This window comes from Manduca sexta, chromosome 26 (assembly GCF_014839805.1).
Source record: "Manduca sexta isolate Smith_Timp_Sample1 chromosome 26, JHU_Msex_v1.0, whole genome shotgun sequence".
Classification (NCBI taxonomy): Eukaryota; Metazoa; Arthropoda; class Insecta; order Lepidoptera; family Sphingidae; genus Manduca; species Manduca sexta.
This window is the reverse complement of record NC_051140.1, coordinates 4,081,243-4,093,253: the sequence shown is the minus strand read 5'-3', so window position 1 is coordinate 4,093,253 and position 12,011 is coordinate 4,081,243. Positions and strand designations below refer to the sequence as shown.

The 12,011-nt window shown below is 33.5% G+C and overlaps 1 protein-coding gene across 1 annotated transcript; it reads left to right on the top strand.

Annotated features, from left to right (window-relative positions):
* The first annotated feature begins 9,057 nt into the window (after positions 1–9,057).
* LOC115449837 (acyl-CoA Delta(11) desaturase) lies at positions 9,058–11,345 on the top strand. The gene is made up of 3 exons (XM_030177723.2): positions 9,058–9,259; positions 9,627–9,963; positions 10,370–11,345. Exons 1-3 carry the CDS (start codon positions 9,061–9,063, stop codon positions 10,794–10,796), a joined length of 963 nt encoding a protein of 320 aa, XP_030033583.2. The 5' UTR covers positions 9,058–9,060; the 3' UTR covers positions 10,797–11,345.
* The last annotated feature ends 666 nt before the right edge of the window (positions 11,346–12,011 follow it).

The following is a 12,011-nucleotide window of genomic DNA, read 5'->3' as shown; positions in this document are numbered from 1 at the left end:
CGCTATGACCAATAGGAGCGGAGCAGTAATGAAACATGTTGCAAATACGGGGACAATTTATTAGTTTTGAGAGCTTCCGTTGCGTGCGCTGCGTAAACGGTTAAAGTTATGCAACAATGATGTATGACGGGATTGTTCCTCTTAAAAAGTTCTATAAAAATATATTATAAAACAAAAGTCCCCCGCTGCATCCGTCTGCCTGAACGTCTTAAACTCAAAAACTACCCAACGTATTAAGATGAAATTTGGTATGGAGACAGTTTGAAACCCTGGGAAGAACATAGGCTCCCGGGAAACTATTACTTTTATAATGGAAAACTTTAGCCTGAAAAACTTTACAACGCGGGCGGAGCCGCGAGCAAAAGCTAGTTAAATTATATTTTATTTATTGTTTTAAGTTAATTAACCTTCTATTAATTATGTTGCAATGTACGCAAATGGCATTGACATACAAATTACATAAGAAAAACATCTGTTTGGTAACAAAACTTTATCTTGTGTGTTTTTCTGTGGCTTCATTACATGTTTATTGACTAGTATCTACTTATAAATAAATTTTCAAAATATAACATGTGTTTATTATGTTACCAAGGACAAAAAAACCTTATATTAATCGGGAGATCTGACTTAAGCGCGTGAAAGTTTATTAACACTCTTTTATTATATATTTGTAACTCTAGTATATCTCTGGTATTTTTATTATTCGTGCACAGCAAAGTGACCACACTACACCTGATGGTAAGTGGAGTGGCGTCCAATAGTATGTTGTCTGACGAGAAATGATTACCCATCGTCAGTCGACACAATTATGCCGGCCTGTTAGAAGCGGATATATACAGGCTGATTCTAGAACCCGACACACTTATGTGGGCCGCTGTGGCGAATTTAACACCTTGTGTATGGTGGTCGCTAGCAGGGCAGATATAAATATATCCTACCACCAGCAAAACCTTTATTTCATTCATTACTGCATACCGCAAAATATCGGCCTTCTTTACTACTAAGGGGATTTAGACTTCGACCTTCCGCCACGCCGTGCTAATACGGGTTTGCAAACTTCGAAATTGTTATGGGGAATTCTCAAGTACCTAGATTTCCTCACGATGTTTTCCCTCGTCATAAAACCTAACTATAATTGATAAATAACACATGTAACTTCGAAAAGTCAGAGGTGTGTGCCTTGTATTTCGAACTGGCAGACCTTCGTCTCGGCAGCCCGTTCTATTTCCAACTAGGCTACCGTGCGCAATATTTTCAAATGCGTCAAATAAATTATATTTTTTCTAGAACACCGCGTGCAGAGGTTTATACATAATATAGTCAACCCACGTTAATTGATGTGTGAGTAATTTTATTTGCATGTTCAATATGGCGGCTGCTAAATAGTATTTTGTTATACATTCTGAGTATTTTCCTTTTATTCAATTTCGAGTTTCAACTTCAACTATTCACAGCTTCAAAACTGTTATTTATTTATTTAGGCACAACAACAATGCGAAGACAAACATATTAATTAACTTTAAAATAATATCTTCAACTAATGTTTACATGTGGGACAGATGTGGAAAACATTTTAACAAACAATAATAATTACTACGTTTTTCCTCTCTATCCTCCCCCTCTCTCTCTCCTTCGAATCTGTAATATGGCTCTTAGAGTACTCTATATCAGAAGAGGGAAAGAGAAGAATACAGAAGAAAGGAACAAACAATACACATACGAACAAAGAAAGAAAAATAATGTGATATTAATGGCAAAAGTATGTAGAGTCTGAATTTATCATTTAACCTTAAAATCTCGCTATCAATTCAATCTAAATTTATATATTACAAATGTAAAAGTAACTCCGTGCGTCTGTCTGTTTCGCTTTCACGGTTGAATCACTTAACCGATTTTGATGTTTTTTTTTATAGAGATATTTGAAAACCTGCGAAAAACAGACTGCTTTTTATACCGGGAAAATATAATGCAACATTTTTGTGCCGGAAAACCATGTTCATGACGGCGGAGCCGCGATCAAAAGCTAGTAATGTAGTGCGATTTAATATAACCCGGTTCCTACTAAATCCCAGCTTTTAAAAATCCTACTAAAATTTTACCAAACTATCTCAAATTATGCGGGTTTATGCGTCTACAAACGAAATTGCATTTCAGCATTTACCACCAGTTCCAAAGACACTGTCATTTTGAAAATTGCTATTTTTTTTTCTGTAGTGCGTCATGGCAGTCGCCGAGACATTATTTTCATGAACTATTTCAATTTATAAATGTTTTTTTACTATTTAAATAATAATACGTAATCTTGAACATTGAACAAAGATTATTTGTTTTTTTTTTTTTATAAACAATAAATAAATTAACGTCTTCCTTATAGAGTGTTCATAAACATGCTCATCAATTATGTCTATTGACAGCACTAATTATGGTGGAAGAGTATAGTCAAACATGTATACTATAGATCTTGATTTTATTTTATTTACGCTAATTTCGAACGACATAGCACGGTTGTATGAACAATTTATGGTATGATTCTGAAAATTTCTCTTTTAACAATTCCTTTGATGTCTGACCGCAGACGATAGTGCCGCTAAGCTTGATAGATTTTACGATTCCGTAGGGCATATTGAAAACAATAAAATTTCATTTCGTTCGTTTGTCTTTTACCCTTAAGTTAATATTATTTTTCCTAGTAACAGAAGCATTCTTTTGAAATTAGTGTGTACCTTGAAATTAAACTAATTTTCGGATTCTATCGCGGTGCTAGTATTTTATTTTCTCCCGACGTTTCGAAGACTTTGCAGCCTTCATGGTCACGGGGGGGACTGTGTACTACTAATATTTATAAATCTGAGGTATTTGATTGGAAGTTTGAAAATTATTTCATTAATTAGAAGAAGAGCTATCATATTTTTTTGGGAAACACTGATCCACAGCCTAACTCACCTTCAAAAAATCATGTTTCTAGCTTAACCTAATAAAATAATATAGCTCTCCATAGCGTCATTTCAACAGAATGATCATTTAAACCTAATAGGCGTAATCTAAATCCGGTGACCTATAATTTTGAAATTTGGCACGGAGAAAGGTTTGGTGGCACGAGTGCGGGAATAAATCTGAAATCATAAATTTTATTCCCACGGTGAATTTATTACACATGTACTACAATCGGCTGGAGTATAAACCTGTTTCACTTGAACACGTATCAATAGGTATAATACGTAGCTTTATGAATATATAGTCTTACTTATAAACTTTTTTAGGGTTAAGAGGTGGTTAAGAATTGCTAAAATAGCTGGCTAAAACATCACCGGTTCCTAGTTTAAAACTTATTAAAAGCCAAGATGGCGGGTTTTGACTTACAGCTGATAGAGTAAATTTGTGTTTTAACTAAGAATAGCTTGGCGAAATTTTATAAGTAAGACTGATCAAAATCGTAATGTACGGAACGCAGGGCACGAATCCTACTCGTGGTTGATCGGTTTAAATAGTGCAATGTCCTATGTTAAAAACGAGTTATGAAACATTACGTTATAAAATTGGGGATAAAGCATAATGAAATTTCACCAAATATTTTAATGATAGCGATAGCCTAGTCAGGGGTGGACCGGCCTGCTGAGACCAAGGTCCGCAGGGTTAAAACACAAGGGCACGCGCCTGTAACATTTCTAAGTTATGGGTACATTCATTGTGAATTATCTTTTGCTTTAACGGTTAAGAAAAATAATATGATGAAACCTTTATATGAGGGTACATGGCGTAAATATTCATCTTGACTTATTTTTTCATGATTAATGTTTTTCCCTGTTACCGATGCCGGTAAAATCCGGGAAATCAACATTTTTCGTTCTGGGAATTCAATGTCCGGAATACCCGTAAAGTCGGAAATGGGTTCGCAAATAAATGAAATGAAAAATAAACAAAGCCACCGCCCACAACGAATAAGTAATTTAAAAACATAAAATAATTTGATTTACCTAGTCACGTAAGATAATTTAAACAAAGCAAAAATAAATACATCCATTGGGCGAATGTTGATAATCGATTCTATTTCGAATTTTTAACTAACATTGCGTAAATAAATCGCTCATCCAATAAATAAATGGTGTAATAGGGGACCGTCCTATGCTTGATTTTGTACATTATTCAATATGTAATGATTATAAATACGAAAAAGAAGCACTCCCGCGAAAACTACATAAAAAATGGTTAAAAAATGAGCTAGTTATATATATTTCAAATATTGCAATGTGCAGAAGGGGACACGTTGTGCGGATATCGCTTCATCTCTTTGTTTCGCACGCGTAGGAATTGCCGATGACGTCAAATATGGGTATTGTGCCTCTTTTTAACCGACTTCAAAAAAAAGGAGGAGGTTATCAATTCGACGTGAATGTATTTTTTTTTTGTATGTTTGTTACCTCAGAACTCTCAGAGGTAACAAACATACAAAAAAAAAATACTTTCACGTCGAATTGATAACCTCCTCCTTTTTTTGAAGTACAGAAAAAATTACTCTCCAGATTGGTCCCATAAACTTTTTTTCAACATCACTTCAGTAGGTTGGTTTTATAACTAAAAAAACTAGAATAATTTTGTCGTCCAAGAAAACGAAATCGCGAATTTAGCTTTCCTGTGACGTTTTTAGTTATGATTTTGCATTGAGTTTGGTTGACTACTTCTTACATACATAGATATATACAGCATCAAACTTTTTCCCCTTTTCAGGAGTACTCAGAGTTGTAACTCCTCAGCGCGATAGTCGTATCGTGAGCAAAACACAACTACGCTATCAAGATGGTCTGTTTTTTACTAACACAAAAAAGCAGAAAATAAAAATAAATTTAACAAAAAATTAAGCCGCCTTCAAAAACCACTCAAACACAAGTCCGGTACATTATTACATATTATACATTTTCAGGAAATGAGTTTGAAAGTTAGGCTTTAAAAATATATGTGATATCTTCTTCATATCGTAAAGTTCTTCATTCCTTCCATTATTTTTCCGTGCTAATTTATATAAAACATTAACGGTCCTATTTGTGGAATAATATAGAATACTCAAACATATTTCTACTTAAATTTAACTGTACTATATAATATATGTACTTGAATCATAACTATGGCCTTTTTTTCATCAAATAGAATTACGGCAAAGAAATCTAATAACATCAAAATCTCTAATCCCATTTTTTTATAATCACGTCATTATTTTATTTAATCAGCGGAATTTCCCTTTAAACCAAATTTATACACAGCGAGCGTGTATCTCAACATAATATTATATTATTCTATTTTGAATTATTGTAAACAATCTGTCATAGTTGAAATTACATTTTTAAATAGAAACTGTATAATATCTACTTAATAATATGCACAGTAAATTTGTGGTTTAAATTTGTAATATATGACTTTACTTCTACTTAGACATATAGAAATATTCTAAATAAGTTTACTAATCATATTTCCTCTATGTAGATATTTTATTAAACGCCGTTTAAAATACCAACTTTTAATTGGTACATTATTTTTATTCTACTTTCAGATTAGGATATTTAAAATAGCTGCCGCTGAGGAAGTATTTTTATCTCCCCGCGCCAGCCAGGACTTTGGTCTCATGATGTGAGGACACTTGGGTTAAAATATTACTAAGTACATAAAACGAAATTTAAATGACAAACAAACACATATGATAATAATATCAGCCCTATATTATATACTGTCCCACTATTGGGCACGGGCCTCCTCTACTACTGAGAAAGATTAGGCCTTAGTCCACCACGCTGGCCTAGTGCGGATTGGTAGACATCACACACCCCTGGAATGCTTGTAGAAAACTTCTCAGGTATGCAGGTTTCCTCACGATGTTTTCCTTCATCGTTAATGCAAGCGTTAATTCACAAAGAATACACACATTAAATACAGACAAAAAAATTAAAGATGTGAGCCATTGGCTTTTTGAATCTGCGAACATTTGCAACAACAGTCCGTTGTGACGAATGTTCGCAGTTCGCAGTATAATCAACTAGGATATTGCCGCTTTTTATTCGTTATCCTACTTAGTATTAATTTATTGTTAATCGTATTTTTTTAGCCATATAGAAAATGGCGGCCACTTTTCACCTTACACCTGTGCAGGTATCGATTTTGAACCTTACGCTTAAGTTGACGGTTTTTATCCCCATAGACAGGCACGAAATTAATGGATCCACACTTTACCGAGCTAAAATCCGTCCTTTGATGTGTTAAGGAGCGAGTGTATCGGCATATTAGACACTAACTCCAAATCAAACCAAATCACGTATGTTTTTAAACGTGACTTGGCCCGGGCATCGTATTTAAATCTTTATATATTTTACAAATAAATACGCTGTCACTAGCCCTATGAGAAGATAAATCAATAAATTGGACTTAAAACTAAAACATTCAAAATGGCAACCACTTTTTTTATTTCGATCACTAGATATATAGATTTAATAAGTCCAAGTAGTAAGTACAGACTATTGGCGAAGCGTCTACACAACTCGATTCCTATCGGCTTCCCTTTTAGGTTTATTTCCGCTTGTATTAGTTTTTTAGCCGCAATATGCTAACTAAGGTAATTTTTTGCCTCGGGTAAACTTTTGAAAAATTTCACTCGTCGCCACTGGTACAGACAGATATCGATTTAAAATAAAGAGATTAAAAACGGCAACAACATGTTCCGTGCTTGCATTTAATCCAAGATTGGAAGTGTATAAGTGTTCACAAATTGTGGAATTTTAAAGATTAGACTCAAGGCAACATAAAAACACAGTGACGATTTTTTACTTCCAACTTAGGAAACTGGATATTTTATCTTAAAGATTACATATTTGTAAATAATAAATTACACATTAAAATCCTAATATATTTAAAACAATGTAAAACTTTATACATCTTTACGTATAGGACTTTTTTAAATGTATACATAGGCTTAACCTAGTAAAAAATGTACGGAACCATTATTACGCAAACAATTCGCTTCTCTATTACTTTTAATATAATTATTACAATAAATAATATAATTAGAATAACGTGTTGTTAGTTGTTGGTGAGCCTTCACACAGTACTGTGTAATTTATTGACACAAAATATTACAAGGTATTTTTTCTGCCTCTCTAATGGACGTGTGTATTAGTGTTTATTCTGTTAGATTACGTTGTCCAACAACTTTCTTAAATTATACTAGAGACTTTTTTTTCTGGAGGTAGGATATATTTTATATAGGCTTCATCAACCAATTATGTACGGTGGTCGCCCGGATAGCGACCGATAATTTAAAAGCTGCCATTGTGGTTCACGTAAGTGTGTCGCGTTTCAGCCTGTGTATATTCGATTCCAACAGCCTGGCATGATTGTCTCGACTGCCGAGGGGCAATCTCTCGTCAGTCGACAGTCTATTGGACCCTACTCCAATTACCATCAGGTGGAGTGGGGTTACTGTAGAGATTACACCCTACAATAATAATTATATTTTTATTATTTATTTATTTATTTACACTTTCATTTTAAGAATATTACTGAATAACATTCACTCTTTATACAATTCATTAAATTGATATTACTAACAATTGATGCTGGGAAATATCTTAATCGTCCAGATTTTATTTCTAATTCTAATGTTTTATTTTGTCTAATAATTATAACCTTTAAACACACTTGCACGTTAGCTAGCTTATCTATAATATGATGTCGTGTCTAGTTTGCGGGTAGAACTTTATGAAAACTGCTCTCACAAATCATGTTTGTGAAATCACAATGAAACAGAAACAATTACAATTAGCGACATGTGTTGCTGAATTGATGTTTGCAACGTTTTTGTTCAAGTATAAAGAAGCAACAAGAGGCGATAGCCTAGTTGGGTTTAAAACGGACTGCTGAAACGAATTTCCACAGGTTCCAATCCAAAGGGAACACACCTCTGACTTTTCTAAAATTATATGTGTTTGCTTTGTGAATTATTGCTTGTTTTAACGGTGGAAAACATCGTGAGGTAACATGCATACTTGAGAAAACCTCTATAGGAATTTTGAGAGTGTGTGAAGCCTACCAATCAGCACTAGGCCAGCGTGGTGGATTAAGGCCTAATCAGCAGTAGACGAGGCCCGTGATTATCAGTGGGATAGTATATAATACAGGGCCGATATTGTTATTATTTAAAAAAAAGAGTAAGTATAGTACCTAGTTATAAAACATTTACTTAAAATGTTTCGTGATTTACTAACTTCTGTATTTTAATGTATCTATATATGTTTTCCTTAAATCAGTATAAAATTTTAACAGATCTTTTACATTAAAATGTTACTTATATCAATTTAAAGGTACTTTAATGTTTTAAAAATTATCTAAAAACGTAGCGTTGTCCATAATTGTAATATTCCTGATCGTTAATTAGTAGCTATGAATCCTACAATAATAAAATCTAACGGAATGATCAATTCCCCCAATCTTGATACAATAAAGTACAAACAAGTTCATTATTATTTAAAATAAAACAATTAAAGTATCAGATTTTCACACAGATGAAACCAAAAACAGAAGAAAACACCACAGAGCAATTCTAGAAAGTCTCTAAAAGTTGTGTTATTATTAAAACTAATTGTAGGCGTACATTAACATAGTCAACTTTATTTAAATTTTCTTAAATTAAGTTTATTTTGTGCCGACACAAACTTTATTTGGAATAAGGACTGTGACGTGGAAAATGTACAAAAATGGCTAATTTGTATTCTCTATAACTTTAAGTACAATAAAAAGCAAATAAATATTTTAATGTGTTTAATAGCTTTAAATAACTATTTTCACAAAATGTATCCGAAAAAAATCTCTGTAGAAAGCGGATTTCATTTTAGTCGTACCAATATTCAGCGTTAAATTCGTAATAACCATAGTGACACACGGTCGAACGAGCCGACAACCGGGGTTATTAAGTGATTTTTTCCTTTGTACGGAGCACTGGAAACGATATTGTACAGCCAATTTTACGATTAAAACATAACAACCTCTAAGCAAAAGCCTATTATTTTGAATTTCAGATACAAAATGGCGCCGAACACTACAAATGAGAATACGATAACGCCGGAATCAGACATGTTGGAAAAGTTAATAGTGCCACGGGCCGAACCACGAAAATATAAAATTGTTTGCAGAAATATTGTTGTATTTCTGTATTACCATTTTGCAGGACTATACGGGTTTTATCTTTGCCTTACAGCGGCAAAATGGCAAACAATACTAGCAGGTGAGTGAATTTTAAATCCTGTATTGATGGACTTTTGAGATTCTCTGTTTGATTGGATAAATAAGAAGGCATAAGTTTATTTCGGTTCAGATGCCTTTAATAAGAAGAGTTAGTTTATACAGGGAATATTCTTCTTTTTCTGCTTCTAGTTCAATCGTTAATAAATGACTAAGGAATTAATGCAAATATTAACTATAGGATAATAAGTCTTAGATAATTTTTATATTCTCTTTTCCTTTGGAAAAGATAGAATTGTTCCCGCATTGGAATCTTCGTCGTAGGTATATAAAATATTTGTAAATATCCAGTAATCAATAGGAATTATGAACTAACTTATAAAGTAAAATAAAGACGACTTCTATTTCAGGGTACATATTTTTCATCGTAGGTGGTTTAGGCATCACAGCCGGGAGCCACAGGCTCTGGTCCCACAAGTCGTTCAAGGCCACCAAGCCCCTGCAGCTCATCTTGATGCTTTTCCAGTCGTGTGCCAACCAGCACTCGGTCGCTCACTGGGTGAGGGACCATCGTCTCCACCATAAATATAGTGACACAGACGCGGACCCCCACAATGCTACTAGAGGTTTCTTTTATTCACACGTCGGATGGCTCATGGTGAGGAAACATCCGGAGGTTGTGAAGAGGGGCAAGCATATCGACTTGTCGGACATATATTCGAATCCATATCTAAAGTTTCAAAATGAGTAAGTGTAGATCTTCGTGTTTTTATTAGCCAATATCTTTCAGTGTCTGTTTAACAAGTTTCAAGTTTTTTTGGGTCAAATAATTGTACAGCTAATGAATTATTACCTTATATTGAATTATTTTATTACCATTTATTTCGCAGCATAGATCAGAGTGTGATTTTTGTATTTGGTCGGTTTATACATTTATATGACGAATAGTATTTACTTAAAAGTTGTCATAAGCATTATATGTATAATCATGTACATGTCTAATTATAATGTTTGCTTTCATTAGTGATTAAACAATGAAAGCAAGAATACTTATGAAATCATTTATTTAAATCACCTAGAATTAATCCTACAATAATAAATACCTCGCCATAATATACAAATAAGCTTTATTATTTGTATTTTTTTCTTTCAGTAATTCTTTCTGGTTCATTCCACTGCTATCGTTCGTTGTTCCGACGCTACTGCCAGTAATCTGCTGGTCCGAGACCATCTCAATCGCCTGGCACGTGAACATGCTGCGATACGCCCTGAACCTTAACGTCACCTTCATGGTGAACAGCGTCGCTCACATGTGGGGCTACAAACCTTACGACAAAAACATAGCCCCAAGCCAAAGCCACGCAGTGTCTGTCGTGTCTTTGGGCGAAGGTTATCATAACTTTCATCACGTATTCCCCTATGATTATAGATCTGATGAACTAAGCAATATAAGATTGAACCCAACTACGATATTTATCGATTTATGCGCCAAGCTAGGTCTGGCTTATGACCTCAAAAGGGCTCCTCGGGAGATCGTGACAGCCCGGGCTAAGAGGACGGGCGACGGCACGATGGAATGACTTAAATAAATATTTGCCTTCTGATTCTAAAGCGTGACTGAGTTTGGGCTTGATTACTATTGTAAAATAAATGGCACATTTGGAGTTTTTAATTTGAGCTGAATAGTAACGTTTATTGTTAATGATTTTCTACAGTTGAAACGCGCAATTGTGTGCCCGCACGTGTCTATCAAAAATAACTAACGTAGTTTACCTATTTATGCGGTGTTAGTTTTTAATTATCAAAAATTAAATGGCGTATGTTTAAGAGGTAAGACATTATAAATGTGAAGTCAGTAAAGTTCATATTGTGTAAATGACAAATCTATGATGAGTTACAATTTTCATAAATTATGCCTAATATTATAGTAAAAACTATCAAGTTGTAGAAATTTACTACCTAATGGACGCTAGAAAGCCAGAATTATGAATCCATTAACTTTTGACCAAAAATTACCTTTTTAGGGATAATTTTAGAAATAAGTTTCTTTTGTCAAATATATATTTCGCCAGTAGATAGTGCTTTTCTTTGGTAATTAAAAACTAATGATGTGTACATAGCAATGGTTGAACCGTTTTTGTCATTTCATTATACTTACAGTATTTTATTGCTATAATAAAAAAGCATGTTTCATTAATAAAAATATATTATATTCGTTTTATTTGCTTTTCATACATACATATTATAATTCTGCTTCTATAGAATGTAGAAAATTTGTAATAGAATAAACATATTTTAGGTTGTTACATTTAAAATATAATTATCAAAAGCATACATTGAGGAAGAGCATATATATGTTACGAACTAAGGCAACTTCACTGTACACTATTCGATAAATCAATTTACTGCGCCTTTTTACAATATAAAAGACATTTTCATATTATTTATTAGCCCGCATTGGCTCAGCATGTATCCTGTCACGTAACCTGAGGGAACTCGCCAGTATGACATATTATGACATAGACTAACAACACATTATTTTTATTAAAAATTGAATTATATTTGCTATTTCAATATTTAAGGCGCTCTATTGGTTTTATTACAGCGTTGCAAGCATCTGTTGCAGTCACGTAGACGTTTATAATTATTGTGATAGTAATCCGTGTAGTGTCATGAGTAATCAACTGATTGTCGATTTAATCCACGTTTGTGATTAATTACCAAATTTATACCAATTTCCGTCAGAATAACTTTGTGGGAAATCATTTGCATTCTCAAATGGTGTCTGTCTAGAT

What these genes read in the sequence shown, in the direction of transcription:
- LOC115449837 (XM_030177723.2), top strand. Translation starts at nt 9,061, where the DNA reads ATGGCGCCGAACACTACAAATGAGAATACGATAACGCCGGAATCAGAC. An exon ending in ATGGCAAACAATACTAGCAG is followed by an intron (nt 9,260 to 9,626) that starts GTGAGTGAATTT and finishes CTTCTATTTCAG; the next exon opens with GGTACATATTTTTCATCGTA. An exon ending in TATCTAAAGTTTCAAAATGA is followed by an intron (nt 9,964 to 10,369) that starts GTAAGTGTAGAT and finishes TTTTTCTTTCAG; the next exon opens with TAATTCTTTCTGGTTCATTC.